At 35.0% G+C, this 19,096-nt stretch overlaps 3 protein-coding genes across 4 annotated transcripts in view; 2 read left to right on the forward strand and 1 right to left on the reverse strand.

The window, feature by feature from the left end:
- Positions 1-265: 265 nt before the first annotated feature.
- Positions 266-6,488, forward strand: LOC143148692 (uncharacterized). 2 transcript variants are annotated; one of them, XM_076315279.1, is made up of 3 exons: positions 266-493; positions 4,619-4,790; positions 5,642-6,488. In XM_076315279.1, exons 2-3 carry the CDS (start codon positions 4,623-4,625, stop codon positions 6,062-6,064), a joined length of 591 nt encoding a protein of 196 aa, XP_076171394.1. In that variant the 5' UTR covers positions 266-493; positions 4,619-4,622; the 3' UTR covers positions 6,065-6,488. The 2 variants fall into 2 exon arrangements, with proteins under 2 accessions (XP_076171394.1, XP_076171393.1); XM_076315278.1 differs by having other exon boundaries at positions 269-522.
- Positions 6,489-6,869: 381 nt separating this feature from the next.
- Recq4 (RecQ4 helicase) lies at positions 6,870-13,457 on the reverse strand. The gene is made up of 9 exons (XM_076314623.1): positions 12,789-13,457; positions 10,133-12,376; positions 9,935-10,046; positions 9,063-9,862; positions 8,698-8,982; positions 8,287-8,622; positions 8,069-8,228; positions 7,670-7,989; positions 6,870-7,597 (listed from the first exon to the last, which is right to left on the reverse strand). Exons 1-9 carry the CDS (start codon positions 12,897-12,899, stop codon positions 7,367-7,369), a joined length of 4,599 nt encoding a protein of 1,532 aa, XP_076170738.1. The 5' UTR covers positions 12,900-13,457; the 3' UTR covers positions 6,870-7,366.
- An 877-nt stretch (positions 13,458-14,334) lies between these two features.
- Positions 14,335-19,096, forward strand: part of Dip2 (disco-interacting protein 2) — a 49,562-nt gene continuing 44,800 nt past the window's right edge. Inside the window, exon 1 of the mRNA XM_076315032.1 lies at positions 14,335-14,487. Within this exon, the coding sequence (XP_076171147.1) occupies positions 14,403-14,487 (85 nt within the window). The 5' untranslated portion in view covers positions 14,335-14,402. The remainder of the gene's footprint in view (positions 14,488-19,096) is intronic.

Below are 19,096 nucleotides of genomic sequence, written 5' to 3' on the forward strand. Positions count from 1 at the left end.
CCATGTAATAAACTTCGAAAGTAACACCTTTGGGACCTTGTTTTCAATTTGTACGTCATTGTACACTTCTCTTGACCTTCGATAGATATCGATTGAAATACAATATTATTAATTAGTAAAAGAAGAAACGAAACAAAATAACGTTATCGTTATGTGGAGAAACTTCGGGACACCTAATATTGAATTTATTTTCATGTTATCAACGTAGCGGAGACCTCTATGATTGGTAAACACAGCCATCTACACTCTGCACAGTTACAGGTATCATGGCGAGCACCTTCAGTTGAACTACAGATACGCGACGAGTTATAGGCAACGCGCGACTTGGTAACGTGATCGATGCAATATGTTGCTTTTTATCGCGAATACAGTGTTTTCGACGTAAATTTCTATTTCATTTTCTATCGAGGTGTGAGTTTACATAAAAAAGTGACGCTTACCGTGGACCTTCATCGAAAAACGAGTTAATTGCCCACATATCACGCTCCTATCGGTGAGCGTATTTACAGTCGTGTAGCATCCGTAAGTGTATAGTATTAAATTCTCTTTATTCGTGTAAATTAGAGGTTATCTATTGGTTGGCTGCCAGGTTACTTTGAATTTTAAACATTAAATTGATGTTAATCCTTCTTCATAATTGTAATTTCTGAGAATATCCTTTTTTTGTCTCATGTTGTTCTAAAATATCTTAAACAAATAACCATTAATCTGTAAATTATGATAAATAAATCTTTTTTTACATGGAAAAAATGTCGGAACGAGCATTGCGTTGCAAGGATCTTCGTCAAAAGTAAATACATATGTATACACAAACTTCCATTAGTATTGTTACTCGTCAGCTCGTCACTTTGCTACTCAATATGTAAATGCGATTGCGTTTTATTTGTTGTTTCAAGTTCCAAAAGGTAATTCTCAATTACTTCAAAAGTATGTATATGCACAAAGTCTGTGTTCTCGATTTTTCATTATGATTAATCATGGATATGAATAACTTACGGAGCGAATATTAAATGAAGAATAATTACTAATGAAAATAAATAATCTTAAAACGATTTAATTTATTTTCCGAGTAAAATATTATGTAAAAATCTCTTTGATATATAATATAATACGTATCAAGCACAAAACTTTACTGTCTCTTAAATTTTCCAGCAGAATCTGCTTTTACGTTACGATTATGTAGTGTGTCAATCAAAACATAATTACATCCAATTACTGTTGATCTTGTGTTTGTTCTTTACTTTATTCCTGGAATATTCCATCGTCAGAGAAGAAATACACGGTTATTTAATCGATTCTTCGAGACATTTATAGGTTACGTTCGAAATGTTTCAAACAACTATATTTGCTGTCTTTTAAATGTTACTTTTTACCATAAAATTTCAATTACTTGGTTCATTACAAATTAATTGCGGAATTCGCAGTTTTATCACTAATAAATCTTATTAACGAATTGATACTGCGCGTGTAAGTGAAGAATCAACGTTTATACGACGAGTTAAAATCCTGTCTCCAAAATGATTTCTAATCTTCATTTGCGATTGCATAAGAAACATTTGTAGAATAGTCCTTGATGGCATCTCGCTTACGGAATACATGTATCTCGTATACGCATTGATTTTTAACATGTTTGTGTAATTCGAAATGAAATTGGAAATACATAACCCCTTTATGTAGATCATTTATTTTGTAATCAATTATAGTTTAATAATATAGCTTTTTTTGACCCGAATCGTAAAGTATACAATAAAGATATTGAGAAATTAATTGCTATTATAAATTATATCATTGATTCCAAAACTTTTTTGGGTGTTGTCACATATGTATCAATAGTTATAATAATTCGCCGAGCTCTTCCTATATTTACACAAAATAAAAATAAATTACAAACTGAGTAAAATAATAAGGCCGATAGGAATTACTTCTTTCTAACAACAAGAAAATATCACAATTCCTGTCATTATTATGTTTTTAAATATAATCAAAATAAATTTATTAAATGATTCTTAAACAAATTCTACTAATTTATTTAGCATAAATTTTAGATTGTATTACAAAATAAATTTATACGTAACCAAATTAAAATAATATTACCATTACATTTATTTTTTATTATACATTGAAAAAAAAAAACTAAGTGACATAAATGTCTGGCAAACTTCAGTCGAATGAATGGAAAATTATAAATTATCAGTGACTGACCTATAATTTGAAATTTATTGCTATATGCGTATACCCAACATAAATTTGTACATTGTCAAATATGTGTTGCATGGCTGAATATTTCTGTAGAGTCATTGCAAAGACTTGTAGAAAATATGGCTGCACTTGGTCCACCTGTTTCCAAGCTTCTGATGACGAGTACGACAACGATAGTTTCTCCAATTCGTCGTTTTAATCGAGTAAATATTTACCATAAAATGATAAGAAAGATCGCATCGTGTGTATGCTAAAATCATACGTTTTGTTTCTGAATATTTCGGACTATAGTAATACTCCGCCTAAAGATCAAGTTTGCATTAAGGATTGGCGATTAAGAATCACTCCCACCACTGTTTGTATTTGTTCAACTTGAGAGTCTCGAAAGACGCAATTGTGAAGTTAGAAACCAACTGGCCAAACTTCAAAGTGGTGTTGCATGCGTATGAGTGTCAACAAACTCAAGACTTTTTACATATATTTCTCATTGTATGTATTTTCACGAAGGTATTATTAATGGATGATTGATGACATTTTTATTCGGACTGTTTTTCATTATACGTATATTACATGTTCGGTATAAAAAATGTATACCGGACAACCGGAAAAAATTTTATAACTAGTAACTAATAGCATCGCTATCATGAAAATGGATAAAAAGACAAATTTCTTTCATATTGGAATCATCGTTCCAAACACTTTTATACCTGCTTGTAGTACGTACCGGATTCGCTCGCTGTTGCTGCATTTTGATCATTTTCGATGTTACACCTTATACGTACGTATACACACGTCTCTGAATGATCCGTTTAGATTTATGCTGTTCGGAACGATTAAGACAACAGGAAAATGTATTTTTGATCGTGAAAAATGGTGTGATACATATACATAACCAAACTTTTCTTAATTTTACTTAAAGTCTAATATCTCTAAAATTATTGTTTATCATATTCTCATGTTTGCTGAAAAGTGGCATTTTTTCCAAAATACTTTGATATTCTCGCAAACTTTTTTTTATATATTTTATATATGTGCAATTTTTCTCTATTTTGTACTATTTTTATAACTTCCAAAATTTGAAAAAAATAAACAGTAATTAGTTTGCCCCCCGATCGGTCTAGATCTGTAATTGACGATCAATGTTTATGTCCGAAATTTTACGCGCGTTAGGTAATATGACGTACTACTTAAATAAACTTTGAACCTTTATTACGTCGATGACTTTCGTCTGCCATTTGATCGTATTAATTCTTTACTCGCAATGGGAAATCAAGAATAGATACACAGTGGGTGCAAATATTAAATCGTATGAATACGAACAATGGATGGGAAAGCTGATTTAAGATCTGTATCGATTAATTTTTAATGTTTTTTCGTTCACATTAGTTTCTGGTGCTTTACGTTCTTTATCTTTCAATAATATTTCATTCAACCAAGAATCTTATTTTCCTTCAAGGATAGACGCTTAGTAAAGATGGTGCAAATAATTTAGCAAATAATTGAAGGTGTTGCATCATTCTTCTTTTAAAAATTCTCTCTGCTTAATGATCAGTCAATGATATTTAATTCGATTGTTCTATGTAATTTTTACGTTTTAATACATTTTATTCTTTGACATAGAATCTATGCAATAGACGGACAATGCACACGTGTACATGCATACATATAATGATATGTTAATCTTCGGTTCAGAGGTTCTCAACTCGATTGCTCCTTCACAGATCAATTGATTAAATTTGCGAGTGAATAAATTACAAGGGGTTGTTTGGAAATTGACGGATGAATTGATACTTTAAGTATAATAAAAACAGTAATACGTTTTTAAAATTGATATTAACTATAAATTTTGGTAAAGTATTATAATTATTTCATTTGATCTCTATAAAATACATGTCAGTGAATTAAATCTGATATCAAACGTTTATATACGTCTTGCACTTTGAGCAATTCTATTCTGTGCGATACTCCCACTTTTAACATTCCATTATTCGATTCGCTTTTCGACCTGATAATTTCAATTACCGTTGGGGAGCTCTTTTACTTTCACTCTCACGTTCACTGATTGCCCGTAGATCATACATATCGATAAAATTTATACGTCAACAGTTGAAAGGTAAAAACGATTCGATCGATCGTCTCGAAGCCATTTCTCATTTTAGTCGATAATAGTGGATTGTTATTGTTGACCCTGTTTCAGAAAGTTTTTACGCCAAGCTACCTAATCATTAGAATAAAAATCGTGCAGAGCACCGTATCCGGGAAGTGACCCCGAGGATCCGACTACATACGTTCGAATACATTAAACTTGGTTTTCCTTCTTCGAATACGAGACTACATCGAAGGAAACAAGAGGGGGAATGAGGACGGGGGGGGAGTAGGTGTTCCGTATAGATTTTTGATATGTGATAAACATCGACAGGGAAATGGACCGAATTTTCGTCGACGAAGAAACCGGAGAAAGCATTAGTTTGCCTGTTTCCGATTACGAGATTCGACAACACATTGTTGCGGTAAACAATGTCGAAACGGGAGAGCCAGAAATCAACGTGATAGGGACGGAAACGACCAAGAGCCGAAGGATGCGCTTCCAGGTACAAAAACTAATCTTACCCAGAAACCTAATAAAATTATTACCATAAAATACATATCGTTGCTTCAATCCATGAAGAAAACAATCTGTCGTGTCATAAATAGGAAGCGAATAATCGCAACGATACCTCAAGTATAATGATTGTAAAAGTTTTAACCCTTTACGGTCGGACGTTGGATTCACGAGGAGGATTACGAATAGTAACTGATTCTCGTAAGTTCTCTAGTGGTATCAGATTTCTGTAACTATATTTTATATAGCGAGATGAAGATTGGTAACCAAACCACATAACTTACGACAGAACTGAAACGATGAAGTGCTGTACCTTGAATAGATACATATATACACATCGGGTCGAGTGTTAGTGATGCATAGTGGCCTCGAGGAAGGCGAACCAAAGAAGTTTTAAGACTGTAATGCCCAATGGTTGATCAAAAATGGTAAAGTTTGTAGGGAGAATTGAAAATCAGAGAAGGTATTTATTTTTGTTTTCCGAAAAGTACATTTTTAACGTTTAATATAAATAAATTATTCACAAAATGCGACCCATGTTACTCTCACGTTTTTGGAGTCTTTTCGATACGCTCTTGAGCAGAGCCAAAGTGAGTCAATGCAAATCTGTTACAATGTATCGTGGTTTGCTTATCAGAGTATTTTGTCTCGCCGAATGAAGTATAGAGTTGGCTGATTAACAATTCCGTAAAGGCTCCGAACGCAAAGGTTTAAAAATGAATTTTTTGCATTCTGTTGTAAAAGTTATATATAATGAATAATATAAACTAATACTTCGTCCACGCGCAATAATAAGCATACAGAACGTATTGAAAAAGCTAATAAATAATCATTTTTTAGATTCCGAAAGAAGTGAAGGAAACTCTATCAAATAAGGATGGTTTTAAAAAGAGCGAAAACTTGATGGAGTTGGAACCTGTTCCTGCTGGTACATGTTTTGGGCAAATACATCCAATTTGTCTCTTCTTGTTGGCCATCATATGCTTCCACTGGTTCTTGCCGGTTTTGGCGTTCTTGGAAGTATCGTTGCACGTTTGGGCTCACCACAAGAACAAAGCATTGAAAAATGCCAGCGTTTACTTTCGTTCACCGTTTCACGCAATATCGTCTGAATTTTGCGCAGTCTGCCAGAACGAAACGTGCATGGATCGCGTCGGTAAAATACAGCAAATACGCATGCACAAGCTCTTACGAGAAATTTATTATTATCACAGAAGCACTACAAACATTAATCGCAACTATTGTTTCCTTCGTCAAACATGAAGGAAATAAATATTTCGCGGCACAAGCAGTGTTCAACATCGCCTCGAAAAAGAAAATATCGTATTGAACGTAATTAGTATTAAGAAAGTAACAAAAGTTACTCGTGACTTCTAATTTATACACTATTATTGTAAATTAATCGAATTTACTAACGTAAATTGAAAAATAGAGAATAGTAATCGGTGCAGGAAAAAAAATTTATATTGGGGATTTGTTTATTAACTAATAGTAACAATGTAGTAATACAGGAACGTTTTGAGTACCTGATACAAAAATTGAATAAATTTTTTATTATTGTTACACGTTAAAACTCTAGCAGATATGGAGGAAAACAGTTCTTGTATTGTTTAAAAAGATGAAAGGAACATTTATATTACAATTTATTTTATAAATGTAAAAAAAAATAAATTACTTTGTTCAGGCACTTGTGAGTAATCATTTTGCATATCACAACTTATACCAACTTTTTCACTCGTTATTGAAGCAATAAGCGTTACATAATATCTAATTTCCTAAGTTTTTTAAAATAAAACTACTCACAAGGAGTGTTCGTGTAAGGTGTCAGCAGTAAATATAATGAAGAATAACATAGTAAATGCATAATTGTACTATTCATTATTTTTAAAGAAAATTATATTTCATTTTTTCATACTTTTTGTGTAGACAATATCTTAATATATATACAAAAAAAAAACTGCATAAAAAATTAACACAGCATTAATATTTCTGTGTGTGTAATGAAAAAAAAATATATATATATATATGTATGTATGTATGTATGTATTTACCAATGTATAGTTATAAATCATCGATTTTATAGAATAATCGTAAAAAAAAGACCAATGAAAATGTGTATAAGTATATGATATATGCCTGATAAAAAAAATATATAAATATAACATTATATTGAAAGAAAAAAGTTGCTAACCCATGGAGATTTGAACTTGTACAAAACATTACATATAATTTTCTTCAAAAATATTTAATAGTACGATCTATGCATTTACTATGTTATTTTTTATCATCTTTACTATCTGTGTACAAAATTTGAACCAAATCATCGGTGACCCACCTTAAGCGGACATTCCATGTCAGTCAAAACACCTATCGTATGATTAGATAGAATCTGTAACATATTAAATCTATCTTAGAGTATGTCGTTTTACACGTCGTCCAAGATAGTAGTATTCAAAGATAGTATTCAAATATTTGTGACGATTTAAAAACTGCTGCTGTACTAAGTTACAAAGTTCACAAAACTGTTAAAAGTTTACCCTTAAAAGCATTGAGAATATACTTATTTTAACGTAACGCCAAAATTTCTCTCGTCGCAATTTGGCATAAAGCATTAAAATTGCATGAAAGATGGGCTCTCCAAAAGCGACATTTCTTCCAAACGTAGGCGGAATAATTCGGGCTTTGTATACCGTGAAAAATACGAGCAACTGCGCGCCCGTTAAAATTATTATCTCGATAATTTACGATTAAATTTCGAACGTCGGCAGCTACTTGAGTTTCGTTTTCCACTTTCATCTGAAACAAAAATGCAAAATTGTGAACGCATGAATCAAATATCGGTATTTAAAATTATAGGAAACTTCGTACTTGTTGCTGGGAATTAATTTCAAACAGAACTTTTCCATCAAAGTAGTTTCGAATAACATTCTTTAATTCATCGGATTTAATCGTCATTTCTTCATTCATCACTAAGCATTCTGTCACTGATTGCTTGCTAAAGTTTTGAAGTGTCGTGCTAATTGTTTCAAGTTGCTGTAAAGCTAAAATTTCTTGAGTCTGTGCACAACTAACTAAAATGTCGAGTGCTTCGTCTAGCTCATCTTCTGTAAGATCGCCAGGAGCTCTTACTCTTAAACCAAGTTTATCATATTTTACTGAAATGGCTGAACGCTTGTAAGTCCCATTAACTAAAATTCAAGTAGAAATTTAATATTTTACTGCAATCAATTATTTACACAAATACACTATTTGTTCATGAAATCACACCTATTTTCCACTCTAAGTTTTTAAGATGACTTTTTACGACTCCACTATCCCAACCAATAGCGGATGCTATGTCTACGACCGGAAATTCGATGATGTTACTATTTTCATGAGAAATATCTTTTTGCAAGTCCAGTGCTATTGCCATTGCAAGTGGCGGTGACTGAAACATTAGTTATGAACATGAAGTATGCTTAGAAACAAACACTGTAGATACTCACCGATTGTGCAACAAGTTTCAATGCTTGAGATCCACTGTAACTCGAAACCCTAGCTCTTACATATACAGATGAGAGAACAGTAATAAATCTTTTAGGATGCAGCTCGAGATAACATAAAAGGGTCGAAATCATTTCTTCTGTAATATCTAGTGCTGGAACTGTTTCGTCAATCGGCAGAGCAACTTCATGGCCAGGACATCTGCGGTCAGTATTTTTTTCGCGTATTTTCGAGCATGAACATGGAACAAAAACTTTTTGTAACAAACGTCTGATTGTATATCTATCTACTCCATTTGCAAAAATATGACGGCGTAATTCCCATTTATCACTATCTTCCTGAATTGGAGAAAAACATTATATCAAATCAGGTTCAAAAGATTCGTTAGACGATGTTAAATAATTCTACAATACCTTAGGACTTAAGAATAAATGGCAGTGTGCTAGGTCTCCATCTCGTCCAGCTCTTCCGACTTCCTGAACATAGCTTTCAAATGTTCCAGGCATGTTGTAGTGAATAACGGAACGAATATCTGGCTTGTTGAGACCCATACCAAAGGCAACAGTAGCTACAACAATTTTGGTTTGTCCGTTCATAAACGCTTTCTGTACAATTTTTCGACGATAAGCTGATAAACCAGCATGATATGTCTCCGCAATGGAAGAGATTTTACTATTAGGTATATGATTATGCTCATCCTGTTAAAAAATAGATAAATAAATAATATTATTATACTATTAACTTACCATTGATATCAATCAAAAAGAAATAATAATACCTGTAAAGAAACTCTTAGAATACTGGCAATTCTTGCACACTCTTCTCGTCGAGTACAATAAACGATAATTGAATTACACTTTTGGAATCTTTCGCTTTGTAATAATTTTATTAAAGCTTGATCTCTATTTTCATCTCTAGAGGCTGTTAGCAAGAGGTTTCTTGGCATTGGAATTTCAGAGATGACACCTGCCATCCCGTCGTGTATGCCCAGATGATTTACTATACTTTCACTAGTAGCCTTTGTTGCAGTGGCAGTCAAAGCCAACACTGTCTTGACACCTAATTTTTCTCTGAGAACTCGACTAACCATGAGATAAGACGGACGGAAGTTATGGGACCATTGTGAGATACAATGAGCCTCGTCTATACATGCAAAAGCAATCGGTGGAAGCTGCCTAAATAAGGCACCGAAGCCGGTTGATTTTTCACCAGCGACTACGGCTTCTGGAGAGACCAATAAAATGTTTAATTTTCCTTGCTTCACTGCTTGCATCACGTTATCTCGTACTTTTTGCGTTTGACCCGTGTGCAAACATGCTGCAGATAAAAATGACGGCACGCCAGTCACTTGATCATCCATCAAAGACACTAATGGTGATATGACCAAAGTGATACAATTAGAATATTTAGAATAAAGATATGCGGGTAATTGATAGCACAAAGATTTGCCGGAACCAGTGGATAGAGTGACCAATGTTGATTGACCAGATAGTATTCTCATCACTGCTTTCTCTTGTCCAAGTCTAAAAGTTTCATAACCAAATTTCCGCAAAGTTTCAAACACTTCAAGTGGTGTATCTGTAATTACATATTATCCACGATTAATTTACGAATTTATTAACGAGTTTATTAAGATATTAAAGTAATTACCGATACACGATTGATCTTCTTTAAGTTCATATAGTGCTTGTACAGAGTCTATTTCTGGAGGTAATAACTTTGATATTAAATCCTCTGGTATTTTATGTTCGCATAAAAGTTCCTAAAAATTTTATAAAATATAAAGCAATAGTTACAAGAAATTATTAATTATAAGAAGAACAACATTTTTATGAATAAACAGTTTACTTCATCTTCTATGGGTTCCCATAAATTATTATCATCAATTTTATCCTCTGCTTCGTCTTTTACTTCCTTTTCATTTTCTTCCTTAGAAAAATATAATGATCTCTTTGGCAGACAATCAATTTTATTAGCGTGTGCCATTAATGCATTTTTACTAGCCATTTGCTGTGCTTCTTCTAAAGTAGGAAATTGTAAACTTTCGTCTATCTCATCTAATGGTATCAGATCATCATTTTTCCTATTTGGACAATTTCTCGAAAAATGACCAACATCTCCACATTTGAAGCAAGTTGATACACCATGTTTTTCAACAAAGTCAGCTACCTCTAAACTACCTTCACTAGATCCCAATTCTTTCTTTTTTTGTTTCCACTGATTTTTTTTGTACTTTGAAAAATTAAAGTTTTTTTTGCCACGCACAAATACTTTCTTTTTCAAATTTATTCTCACAAAGTTCTCGTTTACTTTTCCATCTGCCAATTTCTTTTCTAATTTTTCTTTGTTGGTTAACTTCCCATTTGATTTTATAGAAGCAACAAAACTGGCAGTTGAATTATCTATTGTCGAGGAAACTGATTTAGTACATTGTTCAATAAGGTCTCCTTGGTTACTTTTCTTGATGGCAAAACGTGGAACAGCTTGTAAAGTTTCTATTGCATATATTGTGGGTTCTTTATCCCTTACACTTTTTGGATCCACAGCTTCAGGCTCTAACAAAGCTTTATCAACATCCAATACATTCTTTTTCTTTCTAGAGGACTTCTTTGTTCTGATTATACTTTCTTTCTCAGTTTTTAAATTTATTCCCTTTGCAGAAGTTTCACTCTTTCTTAAATTTGTTCGTGTCTTTTTTAATACTTTATGTTTAGTATATTGTTTATCATTTACATTGAAATCTGGGTCAGAATTGTCAGATGAGACATGTTTAATTCTTCTAAAAGATTTACGACGTGGTTGTATTTCATTAGATATTTTCTCTGCAGTCTCACTGTTAGGTGTGTTTGTATCATTATTGTAATTGTCACTTTTGTCAGTCAAATTTGTCACATTACTTAAACATTTATCACCTATATTATTACCTTTAATTGTAGGAATACTAGTAGCATTAATGTCATCACATTTCTCTTGTACATTAGAAGTTGTAACGTTCTCAATAAGACTATTTGTGTGATTATCTGTGCAAAGTCTTTTAGCATGATTCTTTTGATCGCTAAATCTTTTTTTGATATTTCTAATACGTTTATGTCTACGTTCTTCTTCCGAGTCACTATTACAAATAAAATCTTCTTCATCCAGTACTTCATCCTGTACTGATCTAGTTGTCACAAGCAGTGGTATATCTTCCTTAGGCGATTGAATACTGGATTCCATTGATTCAATTCCAGAATCACTTGTACCAGAGAGTCTTTGTAAATCAAGCAACGTATATTCCAAATTATTCTGCTTTGTACACCTGTCTAACCAGCCTGGGTTCAAGTTTCTATTAACAATATGACCTTCCATTAATTGCTGAACTGTACTAATCGACTGAGTAGCAGATTTGTGTTCTACATATATAACTTTTACTGGTTCACCAAACACAGGTTTTATTTCTTCATTGGCATCAAAGCTGTCTTTCTTACTTGCATCTAAACATATACTTTGGCCCATATTCTCACTTATGCCAGTGTTAACATCTTTTTCAGATTTACTTTTTATCTTTGACATAGATAATGATTTTCTAGGATTTCTTTTTGTGAAATTTGAACTTGTAAATTTATTTTGCGATAATTGAAAGGAAGATTTACTTATTGGTAGAGTTTGTTTCTTCTTCGACACTTGTTCATTACTTTTACTTAGATGATCACCCCATACACCTTTTACATTTTTACATTCAGATTTATCTATCGTTGAATCATTAACGACAGATTGATTTTTATGACCATAGGGATCTATATTTTCTGTATCCTTTTTACTTATAATTTCTATATCCTCTTTATTTATAGTTTCTACTTGCTTTTTATCTGTATTTCCATCATCTTTTTTATCTGTATTGTCTGTATCTTGTTTATTGTTTTCTATAAATAATTTATTATCTTCCTTGGTTTCTTCAACCGCTGTCTGCATTGAAGTTATATCAGGAATATTATCTTGTACTTCATCAGAAAATGTAATATCTGTTAGCGTTTCTTCTAAAGCACGTGTTTTTAATTTCCAATACATTTTGTATGATTCTTTTATTTTTATATCAGCTTCTTTAATATCGTTCTAAAAAATGTAAATATTGTTTTATTTTATTTTTCAATTAAGAACATTGTTGTTTTTGTTTTCATGTCATTTATGGTATGCATAGTGTGTAACTTTAGTTCATATACCTTTATAAATTATAAATATAAAAGATGTTAACTAGCGATACAAAGAAAATTTTAAATGGTCACAAAAATAAACGATTTTGTTCTTAATAAAATAGTTATTTAATTCTAAATTTAAAAGAAATATTTTTAAATTGTGTTTTAAAAAAGGATCCATATTTTTTACAAAAGCTGACTGAAACTGGTCGGTTGATGCTATTCAATGACAAAATGAAATTCAGAAATTATCATTAACAATTATTAAAGTACAATAATTTTAGTCGTATCAAATTTATGTCTCATATGTAAAAAAAACTTAAATCATGTACCTTGTTCGGTTTGCGCCCATATTTTTCTGTAAAACGACTTTCCCATAATTTGACACGAACTTTATATTTTTGATAGTTTGTTTTAAAGACTGGATCCTCTAGTATTTCCATGTTTTCTTAAAGAGTAGAAAATTTGTATTCATTTATAACTTCGTAATATTGAATTATTATATACTGGAGGTTAGGTTGCACGATTGTCGATAATCTTATAGAATCACCCGCGTAATACTTAGAGGCTCGAAAGTTAAGATCGCACGACGCCTGTCATTCGTAAAACGTTTCAACAGCATGGGTACTTTTGAAATAATGTCATTTTATATACTTTATTTCACAAATTTTGTTTTAAAAATACAAGAATTTTATCTTTATTGTATATCGTACAATCATAGCTTAGTTATGTTACAAGTTACTAATTAATTTTTTTATGAAATAATTTTTAGGATTATAATTTTCTGCTTGAAATAACGAAATAATGAAACAATCCATTTTAATTATATAGTAACATTTTTTTTCTATTGTTATCATTGATGCACCGATTGTATGTACCTATTTGGTCACGTAGGTTGGTTTTCTGAAAATTTCACACACATGTATAAAATCATTAAACAATAACTATTATCTTTTTCAAATGTTTTCCATTGTTTTCTTAATTGTTATTTTTTATTGTTCGTAAAATTTATTCTTCGTTGTAATAGACGATTCATTTAAAAATGAATTTCTTTATTTCTTTGGAGTAACTAAGCGGCTGTCTTTGTTCTTTCAAGTCGCTCTATTCACGGGTGGAGTCTTTACGTGACGTTGTTCACCTGTATGCGTTATGTTGTGTTTGTGTAGAATATTTATATACATATAATGCGCTTGGTGACATTCCTATATGTAGTAACACAATATAGAACAGTAAGCTTCGGAGCTGTATTACGGACAATGTTGATTTGAATTTTTAAACATTGTACGACTGCAAAATGACTATCATTCATTTGCGAAGTTATCTTTCCAACAATTTGACGTGAATTATTTTCTCAGTCTCTAATGTCATATATCGAGATTCGAACTTTGAAAACCACATGCTATGTAAGAAACTTTGTCCTTTTTAACGAGAGGGTAGTCAATGCTTACCGATCTTTTTTTGTAGGGTCTCATCCGATACAAATATATATCGATTAAACGAATATGTAGCGTAACGAAGAATTTGTACAGAGTGAGTTTCAAGTTTGAAACCAAAATTGAATATTATAAAAAGTAGAATAAGTAATTGTCTTTTTACCTGTATAGAAAATTATCGTATAAAGTAAAAAGTTCAACAATCAAATAAGTTTGAAGAGTTTATCTTCTTTATCGTGACGTACAACGATTAAGAATTAAATGTCGTTTAATCCATTTATCATCGTACCGCGAAATTCAATCTTTAGAAAAAACGTTTCATATGCGCCAACCTAATACATTATTTGATCACTGATCGAATACGCACGCTTGCGCGGCGCCGGTCGAACGGTGTCGCTAGCTGGCGGCGACTCGTCGGATCAGTGTAAGGCAAGATGGCCGAGCGGTGGTGACGGGTCGTGGAATGTACGGCTGGAGAATTGGTGATCTCGGCGCAGCGCGGATGGCCTAGCGATGGCCGAGTTCAACATCGACATCGGCAAGCTCCCGGAGGACGTGCGGGAGAAACTTGCTGAGCTGGATCTCGAGTTATCCGAAGGTAAGTAGACAACCAGATTTTCTCGATGCGCCGCTACGCAAACCCTTTCTGACTCACCCCGTGACTGCACACCAGAGAAAGAATCCCCTAGCCCCCTTAGTTGATAAAATCGATAGTTGCTTCACTGTTGCCGTTTTGCTCCCTCGTAACCGCGTACACTAGCTTTTGAAAAATCTTCTCGTGTCGGAACGAAGCTTTTTCCCGTTCCCTGTCAAACATTAATTATAAGAAAGAGATTTGGAATTCCTCCAAACGTGTCTGTCCCGATCGCGACACTCGGGTGTTCCTATCGACCGCGCCTCGCTCTATACATATCGTTCTTTGCATTTTCTTTTGGATCATCGACGATGACTGTTCCTTATCCTTCCTTTTTGATGCATTTTGAATTACCGACGACCCTTACCTACGATCCTGTGACGCTCGATGCTTGAAACGAATCTCGTGAAACCTGTTCGTACGCATCGTTCGAAACCGGTGGCCAGTTTATCGGATTGAATTTCCCGATAGAACAGGATTCAACGTCGTTTACGTGTACTTTTTTCTCGTGCAAAATTGTTTAAACGGTCCAATACCTCCGAAGGAGAGTTAATCGGTTTCAGAAAATTTGAAGTACACGAAACTGACTCCTCGCATGGCGTACGTCTCGAATGTACCTAGATGTCCTCGAAGTGTCTCGACGATCTTTCGATTAAACGATTCTATTTTCAGCATAAAACGAGTGCTTCGTAATAACATGTTGGATAAAGTAAAAAGATGAAACCTGGCAAAACACTTCACGACAGAAAGGAATGTTCAACAATTGAACACGCACGACTAACCCACGGTCACCTAATAAGTTAATAACAAACTGACGTATGCAAATCTTTCAATATAGAAATGTCAGTTACGTGTACAATTAAAATACGGTCTGTATACAAAGGTCTGTCGAAGGAAATATAGAATATCCTGTGAAATAAATTAGCATTAGTCGACGATTGTAAACGTAACCAAAGAAATTATGAAGTTTTCTCGCCACAGGGATCTGATCGAAACATTATAGAGATCTTCGTATTCGGAAACACGCGGATTTTGGAAAATAGTTTCGGTAGTTGATACCTGTGTAAGATAATAAACAAACGAACAAATAATCCTTACGAGCGACAATATGGAAATAAAATTACGAGGACACCGCCAGGAATCTTTTTTCTGCGATTTGGGCAGAGTTCGTCAGCTACACAATCATTCTGCGAGCTCATTTGTATTTGCAGTTTCGTCTTTCGTAACGAGCTATCGACCGGTTTCTCGTGTCATCCCCGAATACTTGGCACACTTTGACGAAGTATACGAGTAGAAAAACTGACGCGTATCTCGTTAATAAAGTTTCGAGGTCCATTGGAGTCTGGCGTTTGGTTGGAACAGTGGTTAAAGAACGAAATATTTCCGAGTTTGAGGTGGTGTCGATTCGACGGCCGCTACAAATTAGCGACGGTTTACTGCAATATTGTTTAGTACCACAGGTAACTGCTATGTTCGCCACTGACAGTTTGCACCGGTGGTGCCTCGTTCTTGAAAATTAAACATTTAAACGCGATTCTTGCGCGTTCGATTCCTACTTGGACTTTTAAAACAGATTTCCAGTTTTATTGCTTTATCGAACGATACTCGGAAAAGTCATATTTCTCGTGGGATGTCGTACGTGTGGTCGCGACTGTAGAAAATCGTTTAGCAAGCGAAGAGAACGAACGTGTAGTAGGATCGTGGCTGGAAATTCGGGGCCGAGTTGGCGGAATATTTCGAACCGGAATAAACGAACCGACTCCTCAAAATATCTTTCTCGACCGTTGAAGAACAAGACGAGCGTGTCGTCGTTTCAGCAGAGTTCGCATGGGTGTCCCGTGGCCACGCGTCTCATCGTTACAGGTGTGATGTTTCGAGTCTGCTTCCCGCGGCCTCTTGACTCGTTGGACGGTTCGCTTGTTTGCATTCGAAGTTAGAAATTGTTACACCGAGAGGCCGACCGGTTTCTTCCTTGCAGCCCCTTGGTCGAACGGTTGTCTCGTCCGTTCGCAATTTAAAGGGATCCCTAGTATTTTTCATGGCCGTTTACTTTCCGCACGGTCAACCGTGTTCCACGTGGAAAAGTACGGAGGATTCAAACGGGCCACGTGACTGTCAACTACTGTTTTCGACGCAACTCGCAGCGTTCGGACTTTGTTTCCTCGACGAAACAAAAAATGCTGGATCCAATATGGCCACCGAAAATTATACATTTTTTATATTTTCACGAAGATTATTACTCGGTCCATTGAAGTTCGCCGAGCGAGTAATTTTCGTAAAATACAGTTTACGTATTACGAAAAATAAAGGTGGCCAATATCGAAAATCGCAGGACGAAATTTTTACGATTAAAATAATTCATCGATTATTATTCTTACCAAAATAATGCACACTCGAAGGAATTTATATAAATCCGTTACGGTTCAATTTTACAACTATTCCAATCGCGAATTTTTTCAATGTATCGTTGTTCGCCATTTAAAATTTTGGAAATCCGACTCGAAAATCGTTGCCAGCAACTCCCTCTCCTCCTTCGCGAAGCTTTGAAATTATTAGACCGACGTAACGCTCTCGTGTCTCAAAGCGTTAACGAATCGCCACTGCTCGGAGTCCCCGTACCTTTGGACTAACTTCTGGACTCGACTTAATCTTTTGCGATCGATATCGTCTCGCAAAGTGGTATCATTCGACGTGCAATTCGGTTGGAAAATGGTGGGTCTAAAAACAAAACGGGGGGAATTTTGCGGCCACTCTTTGGAACGAGAGTCAGCCCGAAGCCGTAGAAGATCGAGCTATGATAACTAAATATAGAGCGTTGTCGATCGATACGTTTTCGACGAGCGATAACCTCTGTTAAGAAGATTATGCTTTTCGCGTGTCTAACGAGATTCGAGAGCCGTGTACGCGTTCAAGCTTAGGAACGTTAACATCTAATATCGTTTCTACGCGATATCCTCCGGCGGCCATGTGACGTCAGCTGGACGGGTCACCGTTCATCTTCACGGAGCTTTATTTGCATGTGAGGTAATTGCGCAGATTACCCGTTCGTGCGTATTTCAATTGAAACCGACTACATACGCTCGCCTCGAGAGGAATTCTGTGGAGAGTTTTGGACGCGACGAAACGCTCTTTGAGCGATAAAAGGTGTGGACGTGGTCTGCCCGAGCCCGATAACCGATTTATGCCTTCTTTGCGCCGGGAAGGCAAACGGAAGGCTTTTTTATCCGAATCTGGATATAAAAATGAAGGAAGTAATTCACGATCGAACGAGTTCAGTGATCGTAGATACTCATGGCCAAGGTCGTTATCGGTGAAGAAGGTGTATCGTTTCGGTCGGGTTCGAACTATCCTACCTAAAGATAAAATGATAAGCCAGCGGAAATTTCGACGACTGGTATCGAGGCAAACACCGTGGACTGTGCGAGCTGTACGGATGGTCGAGAAACGGTGTTCCACTTTGAGCCCAAGTGTCGTTACTTCACCCAGCAATTAACTGGGGTTGACGTAATCGTAATGGAAACTCTTTCGACGACGACAATAATCGTGGATGCAAGAACAGAATTCGTCTCTGCTCTCGATACGCGTTCCTTTCGTCGTCCCCCGTCCTCTCCTTGATACCGTAAGTCATAAGTGCAAGGTACTTCCTTCTACAAAACCAGATCTGCTGGTTTGCTAGGCAAAACAAAGGAACGCATCGGTTCTAGTTCGACATTTTTCGATGTTTTCTTTCTATTCGAGGTTCTAGTACCGGAGCAACTCTTGTAATTTCATCGTTTCCGTTTCCGTTCTATTTTTGATAACTATAATCGATGAAATCGTGTCAACGCGACAAGATACCACTGCTTAATTCTTTATTTCTCGAGACGCCTTGCGTAGCTTCGTCCGCTCGATGTACAGCTACATACGTATGGATACAAAAAATTCATACAATTATTTAAATCGCGTACAAATATATTCGCATAGTTTTATATCTACGTCTTCGTTTGTTTCCTTCGATAAGTTTCTTGAAAATTGTGCGATTTCTAGCGCTGAAAATCAGAACACCCTTCCGAATCGGCTCGTTAACTTCGATTTAGCTGTAAAAATTAATCGACTCGGTAATCGACAGCGTTACACGTAATCGTGCGATGTAACGAGAAAATGTTGCCTCGTTTATTCGACGATACGATTTATCTACGAGTCATTAAACGCTACTCACGCCGGCGCACTGCACCTGTTATCTAACGTTTCAACGATCCACGGCCTGGGGTTTTCGTTGCTTCTAATTTCGGCTAATTTATTTCTTTATTTATCGGCTCACAGCGTAATATTAAAACCGGTTCGTCGGTGGTCAAGGTTCTCCTTGAAATATTAGACGGTGCGTCGAGTTAGAATTTTACTCGCCAAGTTTTACTTTATTCGATTTATAAGTTGACAAATTTTTTCTTTCCATGGCTCTAACGAGCACGAAAGCAACCGAACGGTTACGGTTGTTTCTCGCGGTTATGACATAAACATCGCATGGATCAAAATGGACCCGGAGCTGGCTGAACAAGGGTTAAAGAATATGTACAGCGTTTGGTGCGGCGCAGCA

Source organism: Ptiloglossa arizonensis, chromosome 6, assembly GCF_051014685.1.
Source record: "Ptiloglossa arizonensis isolate GNS036 chromosome 6, iyPtiAriz1_principal, whole genome shotgun sequence".
Classification (NCBI taxonomy): Eukaryota; Metazoa; Arthropoda; class Insecta; order Hymenoptera; family Colletidae; genus Ptiloglossa; species Ptiloglossa arizonensis.